Here is a 13,167-nt window from a genome sequence, read left to right as displayed (position 1 = left end):
TTTCGAAATTACACTGACCAAGATGCTTTGCGCGGAAATACACTTCCTAGTTACTTGTCGCTATGCCGGTCAGCTGTGGTGTCTAAAACAACAACTGCCAGGAAGATATTTTTGCTGTAGTCGCTGAGGTCTGTACCATTATCATTGTTCTGGAACACTTCTTCAAAGCCTTAATTAATCTGCACATTGGTTAATCATCTGATAGCCCCGCGTGGGCGTTTGATTCGTGCGGAGCCATTGTAACGATAACGTTACGCGACACTCCCATTCAGAATTTGGCAATTACATTTTAGGTTACTAATCACCACGCTACATATGTTGAAAAATATAAGGCACTGTCATTCCTGAATCAATATGAGCCATATTCTAAATTGGCAAACATATGATATGATATTTTATGCCTTTGTGTAACATTGCTTCCTTCCCCCAGCGAACATTACTGGCAAATCAGCTCTTAAAGTTAAAGATGATTAGAAATGTATTTTGCTTCTTAGAATGTATTTTGCCGAATTGAAAAGTTGATTCCGGAGTTGCTGGGTAGATTTCACACTATATGCTACGTTACGGCGTATATGTGTTTTTTTGTTTTTTTTTAAATCGAAATCACGATTTTCAGCACCTTACAAGGTCAGCTCTCCGAGACTTAGTTGTTACTTGCAGCAGCTTGCAGCTATGTTTTAGGTTAGAACACAGACGTCTTAGGTGGTAATCAGGAAACACTGACAGTCTGTCAGCAGCTGCTTCACCTATGATTTCAACGCAGTTCAGCCTCACAGAGGCAGCTCGGCTTCGGGTCTCACTGCAGTCCTCCTGTATCCATTTCCACCTTCCCTAGTGATGGTAATATTCATCAGTAGAACAGATTTAGGGTGTGCATCTCTTTACATCTTTAAACACATCTAGCAGAGAGAATCCCCTTTGGGGGGCAGTTTGGATGTATTTGATGCAGGACAGAGGAAATCACTAGTATGGTAGAATCTCTGTTCTGCAAGACCCATGATTTCACCAAACACTGTGTTAGTAATAGGGCTGCTGCTAATGATTTTTTTTTTCAATATCAGGTCATCATTTTTTTTCCAATTCATCTGTTAAACCCTTGGTCCATAAAATGTCATAAAATAATGAGAAATATGCGTCATGATTTCCTAAAACCCACGGGGATGTCATCAAATAGCTTGTTTTGTCGAACCAAAAGTCCAAAAACTAGGCATATTCAGTTTACAATCTACAAGAGATAAAAAGGCAGGAAATCCATGCATTTTAAAAGCTAAAGTAAGGGAATATTTGTTTTTTTTGTACTTGAAAAATTGCTTGAAAGATTAATCAATTATCAAATTAGCTGCTGATTAATTTTCTGTCTATCAATTAAGCGACTGATCATCTCAGCTCTAGTTTGTCAACAGATCAAGTCCCAGAAGAAAGAAGGAAGAAGTGAAGACAGCATTTACATCTCATATGAAAAGGAGAGAGTGGTTACCCAGAATGGAGGATTTCAGGCGGACGTACCTGCGACTGTGTAAGGAGAAAGGTGTGGAGCCCCAGGAGAGTATTGTGGCTCAGCTCCAGGAGAGCAGAGCTGCTCAGGGCTTCAGATTGGACCTGAGTGGACAGAGCCTGTCTGTGGACACCTGCTCTGTGCTGGCCAGGGCCTTCCAAAAAGATATCATCTTGACAGAGGTGTCGCTCAGTGACTGCATGCTCAGCCAGGAAGGTGTGTGAGTTTTTCAGACAGACAGACAAACTGTCTCATATATTATATTGTTAGTTGCTTAATATAAGAGCAGGTGCCAATAAGCATGCATAAATATACAAATATATGCTTGATACATTTTTTGTTTTTCCATGTGTATTACTGTGACTGATACATCAGTTTACAGTTACCCTTTAAACCAAGACCAGGTCAAAACCTCGAATGTGGCTGGACTGGTCCTTTATCTGTTTGCTGCTCTCATACTCTCTTAGCTCACATATACAGTAACTTAATCCAGCTGAGTTCCCAACAAAGCTGTTCTCATTTACATGTTTTTTCTTTTTCTGTTGTCAGACAACAGAACAAGTATGAAATAGTGACTGAAAAACGGCCCATTGAGACGACATGTTAACCAGCAGCCACTGCCACTTCAAGCCTCTGCTCTGCTCTGCTAAAATCCTGATTTTATAACCACGACGTCATCTGACAGAATCACCAGACACATAAGTTAAAGACAACGGCTGTGCTTTCAGCCACATTTACCTGTAAAATGATCAGTGAGAGAGAAAGTTAGAAGCTCACTTACATCTGTATCAGCTTTTGTGCAGTCAATTTGCGTTTATAGGGCTGGCTCCGCTGCTGCAGTCCAGCCAAAAAGACGAGAAAGCTGACTGAGGCTGCAACAGAAGTCGTTGTAGTTTGGTTACTTAGAATTACTTGTGAGCATTCACGAAAACCTTCCGGAGTTTGGCTGAAGTAGCTGCTGCAAACTCATCTAATGCAGTTTATTCTGACTTTTGAAGGGTAAAGCTAGTGTTATTCTATTTTGTCCTTATCATCATAAGATGTGATGAAAAGAAATAAATCTTTAAAAACACCTCACAAATTTATAGTTTAATTTTTGAGGTTCAGTTATTTCCTAAAACAGCTGGCCTGCAGTTTTTATCAAATGTTACTCAAACTGTACAAAGTTTGTTGGAGACTATTGTCAGTAGCCAATTAATCCACATTTGGTGTATGTGGTACTGAGTCAAAATAAACTACAGTGTGTGTATGTGTTCATGGTAATGAAGGAACGTATCACTCAGTGCAACAGTGTGGATCACTTATGTGTTCGTAATGGTTTCTGGACAAAAATGCAGCTCTATAGCACAGGGAAATCAGATAAAGTATATCAGGCTTTGGATACACACACAATACTTGTTAATAGGATACATTCGTTGTTGTTTGGCAGAGCCAAAACGACAACAAATGTATTTTATTACATTTATAACATGAGATTTGATGACAATAAGTATAACATTATGTGTAACAGCATATGCGTTTATGCTTGTGTGTGACTCTCAGGAGCCAAAGTACTTCTGACCGGACTGTTTGGCAACACAACTGTGAAAATCCTGGATCTGAAGGTAACACCTGACACTCTCAGACACTAATAGATTTTTTTCTCATGAGACGTGTATTGATAGTCGGCTGATGCAAATAATTATTCACAGGGAAATAACCTAAGATCAGCAGGGGCGGAGGCGTTGGGAACGTTGTTGGCACGCAACAAAACTCTGCGTAGGTGAGAATCATGCTCTTAATATGAGAATATTGTCTGTCGCTGTAACACACCACATGTATTTTTACAGTGTCAAAAGAAAAAAAGTGAACCCTTTGGAATGACCTGGTTTTCTGGCTTAATTGGTCATAAAATGTGATCTAATCCTTATCTATGTCACAAGTATAGACAAACACAATGTGCTTAAGCTAATAACACCCAAACAATTATAATCTTTAATGTCTTTATTGAAGATGTCCATTTAGCATTCACAGTGCTGGTGGAAAAAGTAAGTGAACCCTAGGATTTAATAACTGTCATACCTCCTTTGGCAGAAATAACCTCAAACAAGCTTCCAGAAGCTGTGGACCAGAACTGCTTCAGCTTAGCCATTGTCTTAGGATATCTGGTTTGAATGGTTTTCTGAGCTCATTCAACAGCATCTATATTTGATCAAGGTCTATACTCTGTTTGGGCCACTCCAAAAGGTGGATTTTCTTTGTTTGAAGTCATTCTGTAGTAGATTGACTCCGATGTTTAGGGTGATTGTCCTGCTGCATCACCCAACGGTCAACCTGACATTATCCTGATACCTTGATAAACTTCTCCCCTCGATGATGGTACACTGTACTTCACCACTGGGAAGATGTTTTCATGTTGGTATACAGGTATTCCAGGTCCAGCTACTTTCTGTTTCTGGGGCTTTCGTTCACATCTCATGATCTTCATCAGCAGATGGATTTTGCTCAGTTGTCATTTGTCATCACCTGCCCAAAGTATTGAACCTCTGCATGACAACCATCCACAACAAACTCTATCCACAGATTAAGACCCTAGGATGTGGTTGAAAGCGTAGGTAAAAAGCTAATATGAGTAATTATTCTGTCAAACTACTATTTCCAAGGTCAAAAATGATCGTTCTCGATCAAACCGTTTGAACTTCACAAATAAAATAAGCTTGACAGGTGTGTTGTGTATGTTACAGTCGAAATCAAATAAATTTTGTATAAAATCAGTGATTCACTAATCACCTGGTGTTTGTGTAATTGCTTGCGTTCATTTGCGTCTGTTTATAAAATATACAATGTAGCTGATAATGATTATTCTTACGAATTCAAGAATGTCAGTTCTGCTTGTACATTTCACATCACCATTCCTTATTTGGTCTGCTATGTGTGGTGTAACCATGGCTGGATTAACCTGTGGGAGAGCCTCACTGAAACCTTGATGTTTAGCCTCCTCACCTGTAATTCTTAAAGTAATACATGATTTTTATATGCTTTTGATGCCGGCATAGACTTGGCTGCCAATTTTTTGTACGTCAGTCAGTGTACAATGCAACATACCGAATTTTAACTTCAAGTATTTTGACCTAAGTCTTGGCATGTGCAGGTTGGAATTATCCATTGTTTTCCTGCTGCCCCCAGTAATCCTGACCAATCACATATATTTGCTAGTTTAATTCAACCAGTAGTTATGCCTATGTGGGACGGTAGCTTGGTCATACCATTGTCCAGTTACCTGAGAAACATCTAAGTAGTTGAGGTAGCTAAGCTTGAAGACTAAATTAATCCTATAGTGACAGATCTGCTCATAGCTCAGAATGGTGTGAGATAATGTGTATTGATTAATCAAAGTTGACTACCACTACATATTCTAGCAGTCAACTAATAAAACACTCATCTGTCGTCCGAGAAAGGATTCTCAATCAGGACATAAACCTGATTTTTGAAACTAAAATAACTCCACAGTGCTGCAACAGTGAAAAGTGTCCCATCCCCATTAATTAACATATGATGCTTAAAGCTTCTAAATGTTGTTTGCAGGCTGGTGTTGGAGTGGAATGCGTTGGGGGTGTGGGATGAGGCCTTCTCACTCTTTTGTGAGGGATTGGCCTCCAACAGCGTGCTGACACAGCTGGACCTGCGCAACAATCAGATCAACCACCACGGAGCATCGGCGCTTGCTATGGCACTGAAACACAACACCATCCTGGAAGTGCTAGGTGATTCACAATGAAATAAAATATGACCCTTTCACTTTGTCTCTACTGTATAAGACAGTGTTCATCATTAAGTGGCATGATGTTCTTGCTTTAAGTATTTTTTTTCTTTTTCTATTTTTCTTTTTTCTTTTATTTATTATTTTTATTTCACAAGCTTTGTAGTTAGATAGCGCACTCTGTGCACACTACACTGTTAAGCCGTAGAAACAGAATTATTTAGTAGTTCAGACAGGAAACTCAAACACAGTTTTATTTAGTCAGTCTTTGGACTGAATAATTTTGGACAGAATATCACACCACTGCAGGTAATGATCTTTTATCCTGGAACATTGGTGCCACAGTAATAAAAACCCTTCCTGGATCATTTTCATACAAATGCATCAATTCAAAAGACCTATACAAAATCTAGTGAAGTTTGTACATTGCCACAGTAATTAGGTGGGTCAGCAAAAATCTAGCTTTGCTATCCGGACTTTTCTTAGTCTGTAAGTGTGTTAAAACAACCAGTTTTTCTGTTTAGATGGACAGTACTCAAATCAGGTTACTGCAGATGGTGGCACGGTGGTGCAGTTGTTAGCACTGTCGTCTCACAGCAAGAAGGTTGTGGGTTTGAATCTACTGGCTGGCTCGGGCCCCACTGGCGAGTTTGCATGTTCTCCCCTTGCTTGCGTGGGTTTCCTCCCACAGTTCAAAGACATGCAGGTTAGGTCAACTGGAAACTCTAATTTGCCCGTAGATGTGAATGTGAGTCCTAATGGTTGTCAGTCTCTATGTCAGACCTGTGATATACTGGCAGCCTGTCCAGGGTGTACCCCGCCTCTCACCAAATGTCAGCTGGGATCGGCTCCAGCCCCCCGTGACCCTTAAGGATTAGCAGGTATAGGTAATGGATGGATAGTTACTGCAGAAAGCTTCCCTTGTTATTCAACAGCCAGTGTAAAACAGAGAATCTATGCTTTTTATCAAAAATGCATTTGATGTACTTGATATCACGAGTGGTCAAGAATAACATCATTTTAAAACCACAGTCCTTATTTTAGCTGCTATATATGTGATGTAACCGCAGGAAATAGCACAAAGGCAGCAAAGCATGAAAAGCTGAATTATATATACAAGAGATAATGTAAACTCCCAGTAATAGTGTTCTGACTTACACATGATGATGATGATGATGATGATGATGATGATTGATCTTCATGGTATAAGAAAGCAAATGTACTTCAACTGCTGTTAGTTGTATCCTTTATTTATCTTTTCTTTTGCTGGCTGTCTTAAAAAAAAGTAAAACAGGACAGGAATATTTCCATGCCCTGGTCTTTTACTTATAGTGATGTATAATAGTTATTGTCAGAGTAGAAAATGATTCTTCTAAGTCTGTTGCAGTCAGGCTGACATTGTTACGGTTCTGATGTACATGAATTTTTATGACTGAATGATGGTCCACTCTAGCTTCCCTTAATGACTGTTACTGTCTGTTCACAGATCTGAGGTGGAACAACATTGGTCTGCTGGGTGGCAGGTCCCTGCTAGAGGCTTTGCAGAAAAACAAGAGCATAGTGCAGCTGGAGATGGCAGGGAACAATATTCCCAGTGATACACTCAGAGCACTTGGTGAGTCTTTTATTCACATGGAGTAATAATGACAGTATCATCTGTGAATGTGAGTGTAACAGTATGACTTAATTTAAATAATAATTTCTTACGCCTCTCATTAGTGGGAAAGCAAAAACATTAGTATAACATGAACTGATTTGAATGTGGTACAGTTTATCAACCAGTTTCACCTCTTACCATGCATGCTGTCCCCTCTGGATCCATGTTTCTCTGTGTTCATTCACTTACCATTTTGCTCTTGTTGTTTAACCCTTTCAGAGCAGACCATAGGGCACAACTCAGACAGACAGTCCACCCTGAGAGAGAGTCGCAGCAGGACCCAGCTCCTCAGCATGGAGATTCAGACACTGAGGGACAAGAAGGGACACCAGGTAACCCTCAAACTAAAGCATGATATATATCTGATACTCTTAGGTTGCTATCACACCTGTAGCTTAATTTATTTGGTCCAGACGAATGAAAAAATTAAACATTTTTTTACTGTTAATTCGGATCTGGTTCATGTTCACACTGACTTTTCATAAATGAACCAAGAAAACACGGAGTCACGTGGGCTGACAGGTAACTCCCTGATTGGACCGTTTGGGGAATGTCATCCTGCATCATTAGCATGGACTCACATGGTGAAATCAGATTCCACTGACTGATAGCAGGTCATGTAGCACTTTTCTGAACTTGATGGGTTTCCTCATCTTCTCTAATGTCACAAAGAGCTTACCAAGAAATTACTAATAATGAGCAGTATTGGTACTATTAGACTGTAAATCGCAAACACTATGAATAATGATGAACAAGGACAAATAAGAAGACACGTCATTGTAAATGTGTGGCTGTTTCACTGACTTTCTAATGAGGAACTGCCAAGCTACACTGAACGCTGTACGCTGTACACAAGCCAACACACCTCTGTTTAAACACCATTTCACTATCTGATTGATTAGGTAAAATCCCCTGACTCCTGTGCTGATGGGCATATGTGTTACCATGATTACCAAATGATTTGCATAAATATATGCATTGATTGTACAGATCGCTTTACAGTTCACAGCCAGAAAATGGATTTAACAGTAGTTTATTCACGCTAAAATCATACATAAAATTTACTATGACAAAACATTCTGTGGATGGTCTGCTTTTCTTTGACACCATAAAACGGAACTGATTGATTGATAGCTTTCGTACCAGGCTAAACCATCCACACTAAATGGTCAAACACACCAGAGTTCGACTGAACCGAACCAAACAGGGTAGGTGTGAAAGCACCCTTAAAGAACAAGAACACTGGCTGTTACAGTTTGAACTGTTTAAAGGGGTCTTACTCATCCTAATAAGCATGCAGATAGTTCTGGTTTTATATGTTGAGGATTCAAAATATTTGGCTGAGACAGCTGAAAATTAATCAATGAGAAATATTATTGTTTGGTTCCTAAACTTCAACCAGTTTTTGCTTTGAAACCTGGGAGATGATGGGATACATGCTGCACAAAAACCTTTCAAGTTAACGCTCAAAGTTTTAAATGTTTCGGACAAAGTGCCTTTAGGGGCTCTTCACCTGAAGCATCAGATCTTTAGAGTTGAGTTCCGATAGCCACTTCTATTTTGGGTCCAGTTCCCAGTTGGCACAATGCCCAGATTAGTTTATCTCTCCTTGTTATTTTTTATTAGCAAAGACCAGCATAGAAAATGTCACAGCACCTCTCCACCTTGACACCTAGTTGGTGTCAGGCTCAGAGAGGGGCATGGGCTGGTCAATTTCTGAAAGATCCCAACGTAATAAAAGAGCGTCATGATTGTCATGTGAGAGAAAGAGAGATGTCCAGGTGAATCCTAGGAATGGCGGGAAAATTCTTTGGCTGAATCCAAATGTCATGGAGGTAGAGCGGGTCGTCCACTAACTGGAAGGTCGGCGGTTCTTGCCCAAGGACACGTCACGTCAACCGCATGTTGACACGTCAACCGCATGTTGACGTGTCCTTGGGCAAGACACTGAACCCCAAATTGCCCCCAATGTGTCATCGGTGTGTGTGTGTGTGTGTGTGTGTGTGTGTGTGTGTGTGTGTGTGTGTGTGTGTGTGTGGAAAGCGCAATATGTATAGAAAAGAGCGCTGTACGAATGTGTGTGTGAGTGGGTGCAGTATTGTAAAGACTTTGAGTGGTCGATAAGACTAGAAAAGCGCTATATAAGTTCAGTCCATTTAGCATTACCACACTTGTAGACTTGCAGAGTTCATGGGAAATTCCCAGGAAGTCCATGAGTGCTGAGGGCTGCCCAAGTCCACAAGGCGCCTCAAGCGGACTCTCAGCAGACTCCAGAGGGTTTTCTTGGGGTGCAGACTTGACCGAACTGCACTCAGAAAATAACCCTTAGTCCATAGCAACATTGATGTGGATGATGTAAAAAACTAAATTAAATATAATAATATATAATATATAATAATAATAATATGTACCATATATATTTTTGAATATACATATATATATATTTTTCATTTTTGTTGTATAATTTTAATAATGTAGTGAGGTTTCATAATACACATATAGAATATGACCAGGCTGAATGATTTGGATCTGTTTTTATCCATGTTTATCTGTTTATCTGTTTTTATCCATGCTTGTTTTTATCCATCTGTGGCGTAAGGATCCTCAGTTAAGGGTGTGTGGTGGATATAATAACGTGTTTGGCAGCTTATGTAAAGGGAGTATTTTACTGGGCATTCTGACTATATCTTTTATGGCCACTATGTGATGTAGCAGATCTGCACATATCTTATTTAAGATGCATATATCTATACCATTTAGAATCGTTCAGAAAAATACTTTGAAAATGAGTTACTGGGTCAGAAATCTCAGTTCATCTCCATGAAAACACATGAGGTCCTGTCTTACAGCGCACGTCAGCCCCTCGTAGACTTGATTCTTCAACTATGGAGTATAAAGTTATAAGACAACAAAATGTCTATAACTTGATAATGATTCCTACGTCCAACTTTTGCTTATACTTGTTTATTAATGTCAGTGTCTGTTCTATCTGTTAATGCCAGGGGTATAAGATACCTGTTAAGGAAGAAATGTTTATTTTTATGTTGATAAAACAAAAGGCCTGACTTTTATTTTATCTAAGAAACTTATTCTTTAGAAACGGATGTTTCATTTTGGAGGAGTCACTGGGGGAAAGATGTGTGGTTTTCATTTGGAAGTAACAGGTCAGCAGGTGTTGCAGTGTTAAAGGGGGAAGTCTGTCGGTCAAATTACCATTACTATGAAGGACACACACTGTAGAAGGATAATTCTTTTTGTAGCCAGTGGACACTTAGAAATTATTATTATAAATATTTATGCTACCAATGATCAGCAAAAAAGGTAATTCTACCATATGATGTCAACATTTCCTTCTGTTGAGCTTGTACGGGGAGGGGATTTTAATACTTCGGTGGATGTATCATTTGACTGATGGCCTCCCAGAAGTAAAGAAACATGGATTAATCTGTGCATGTGGAAGGCTTGGCCCAGTAGATGTCTGGAGACACAGATTTCCAGACCAAAAAATTTACACTTGGACTAGTAACGATAAATCCAAACAGCGCAGTATAGATTTTTGGCTGATATCATTAGATATAGAAGTGAGGTGGAATTAGCCTTGATAGAACCTTCATTATCGGAAAATCGTTAAACTACAGTTAAGGTTAACATTGAGGGATTGGCTGTAAATAATTGTAATAGGGATTATTTGGAAATTAAATTCAAATTTTACAATTCAATAATGAGGAATTTAAAACTGTCGTAAAAAAATAGTTGAAAAACATTCGAGACAAGCTCATTTACAGAACAGTTATGGGAAATACTGGGAATTATTGAAATATGAAATTACAAAATTGGCTGTGTCATTGGGTAAAATGATTGCTAAAGCAAAAGGAGAAAAAGAATATAAATCAAGAGAATAACAGAGCTCTAAGAGATATCTAGTTTAACTTGGGAAGAATTGAAAGAATCATCATCCTTGCAATTAAAATTAGACAAAATGTATGACGATAAAGCTAAAGTTGCCTTTGTTAGAGGAGGAGGAGGAAATTATTAGAACAAAGGGGAAAATGTACTAAATATTTCTTTAATTTAGAAAAAAGGAATTTCAATATATTGTTCTTTTCTACCAAAATGTACATACAGCCAATTATGAAAATCAAAAAAAAAAAAAATGTATCAAAAGCATTGATAACAGTAGTAAGTCTGTTTGTGACCTGACAATTAACCTAACAGAAGTTACAAATTGGACCATGTCTCTTAAAAACAATAAGTCTCCCTGGAATGATGACGTTGGACAACAGCGTAATTATGTCAATTTCTATAAAGCGTTCAATATAATTAATTACCAGTTCATGATCAAAGCTAGTGAGTATTGTGGTTTTGGAAACCAGTTTCTGAACACTTAAAACTTTATATAATGGATGTAATAGTTTGTTGAAACTAGGTAATGGCACTACATCTAGGGTTACATGTGGTCATGGAATAAGACAAGGCAATTCCCTTAGTCCTTTTCTTTCTCCTTGTTACACAAATTATGGCATTACATATTAAAAGAGGTCAATTCCAGGTTATAGTGACCCTAGGTAGAGACTTTAAGTTATGCCACCTAACCGATGATATAACAGCTTTTATTCCAAATAGATCCAAGATTCTTAAAGCAATAAAGTGTACTGAAGAATTTTCTGTGGTGTCAGGTTTGAAAATGAATGTAAATAAAAATTTGTAACACTACCCCTTAGGAACTGCGACTTAACAGAAGTTAATTGTATCCCTATTGAAAACACAGTTACATATTCAGGTATTATCATTGATAAGGAATGAGAACGATGGCAGTCTGACTTTAACCCTGTAACTGATCAGATAAGGAAAAAGTTCAACATGTGGCTATTAAGGGACCTGTCAATGAATGGGAGGCTTCTGTTATCTAAATCTCGAGGAATATCTAGGTTGGTTTATGTATCTTTGTCACTCAAGATGCCCCCGAAAATATACGACCAGAGAAACTCCTGCTGCATATTATGACATGAATTGAAGCCGACTGCTTGCTCAGTTAAGGAGGAAGCAACAAACTTTTTGCAGCCACTTTTCAAGCCTACAGGTGGTGTGCTTGATACTCTAAAGACTTTTTTGGCCTGTTTTGATATACACAAGATTTTGGGTGAAATAGCCCTTTAAATTATCTATAAAGTATTACAAATTAAGGATAAAGTTTATGGTCATAACTCTGGTTGTTCCTCCTCTCTTTCAGTTCCGAAGCCTGATGGAAACCATAGACAGGCAGAGGGAGGAGATAGGACACTCCACCAGGTGAGAGCAAGTGGTAAAACTGTATGTTCGGTAATTTGCCACAACTAAAGTTGTATAACTGAGGGCATAACCAACCTCCTTATTAATGTTAAACCCTTTATATTTGCACTGGAAAGGAAATAAACCATGGGAGACGTAGCACTTATTTAGGCAGCACATTTTTCACTGTGTTATTAGTTCTATAACAGTCACTCTGCATCTTCAGTTTGTATCCATGAGCTCATGGGAATTACCTTGTTACCTCCTTTCTGTTTCAATAGGTCCACCTCCATTCAGTTAGGCCAACTCCAGGAAGCCCTGAATGAGAGGAAGTCAGCTGTCAACTCTCTCACTGCCAAGTAAGCATTTCGTCCTCCTTTATCCCATGTCCACAATATGAAGAACAGCACAGTCTGTGTCTGGGTATTGTGTGTAATATAAGTGACTTTAATCATTTTTCAGCCAAGCACAAGATTGTATAAAGGACTATAGTATAACCTACAGTGTACACTTTGTCTAATGAGAGGCCTCTCCACTGACTCGGCCCTCCTGAAATACTCACCAGTTGCTTCAGGGGCAGCTCTCAGGTGCAAATGAAGGCTCTCAGGTGCGCCTGAAGCTTGTATTCATCTACCCTGACTCAATATGTTATGAAGTCTCTCTGCTAGGAGAACGTTCAGTACAGTATATATATATATATCCCACCCAGGTACACTGCCAAAGATGTCTGGTTGAAGATTATCACTCACTTTTCTTAAAACAAATGAACACTTCTGCTAATATCAGTATGTCATTTTTTTTTTCAGTGCAGTTTTATGTGTTTCATGATTTTCCCACAAATGCGTTACTATCAAGGAAATGTCTCTTGAGAGTCCTTTTTGAATTCAAAAATCAAAATTGAATTCACTTAATTTTAATTTATTTTTGAAAATGCTTAAATGACTTGTTTAAAGGCCTTAAAATATATTTGAACAAAACAATCAATGGATGAATTATAGAATTTGCATT

At 38.6% G+C, this 13,167-nt stretch overlaps 1 protein-coding gene across 4 annotated transcripts in view; it reads left to right on the top strand.

Annotated features, from left to right (window-relative positions):
* The first annotated feature begins 1 nt into the window (after position 1).
* The window catches only part of lrrc45 (leucine rich repeat containing 45), a 34,142-nt gene continuing 20,976 nt past the window's right edge, over positions 2-13,167 (top strand). For 2 of the 4 annotated variants that reach the window (XR_005708152.1, XM_040136036.1), the window contains exons 1-9: positions 2-128; positions 1,404-1,711; positions 3,038-3,099; positions 3,187-3,257; positions 5,060-5,238; positions 6,721-6,849; positions 7,111-7,223; positions 12,122-12,180; positions 12,441-12,518. Coding sequence is in view for 3 of the 4 variants with exons in the window: in XM_040136036.1 (XP_039991970.1) it covers positions 1,456-1,711; positions 3,038-3,099; positions 3,187-3,257; positions 5,060-5,238; positions 6,721-6,849; positions 7,111-7,223; positions 12,122-12,180; positions 12,441-12,518 (947 nt within the window). In the remaining variant the exon portion in view is untranslated. Of the gene's footprint in view, positions 129-1,386; positions 1,712-3,037; positions 3,100-3,186; positions 3,258-5,059; positions 5,239-6,720; positions 6,850-7,110; positions 7,224-12,121; positions 12,181-12,440; positions 12,519-13,167 lie in introns of all 4 variants that reach the window. The other 2 variants (XM_040136037.1, XM_040136038.1) reach the window with 2 other exon arrangements.

The sequence above is a fragment of the Xiphias gladius genome, chromosome 9 (genome assembly GCF_016859285.1).
Source record: "Xiphias gladius isolate SHS-SW01 ecotype Sanya breed wild chromosome 9, ASM1685928v1, whole genome shotgun sequence".
NCBI lineage: Eukaryota > Metazoa > Chordata > Actinopteri > Istiophoriformes > Xiphiidae > Xiphias > Xiphias gladius.
The sequence above is the reverse complement of the archived record's forward strand: the minus strand, read 5'-3'. Positions and strand labels throughout refer to the sequence as shown.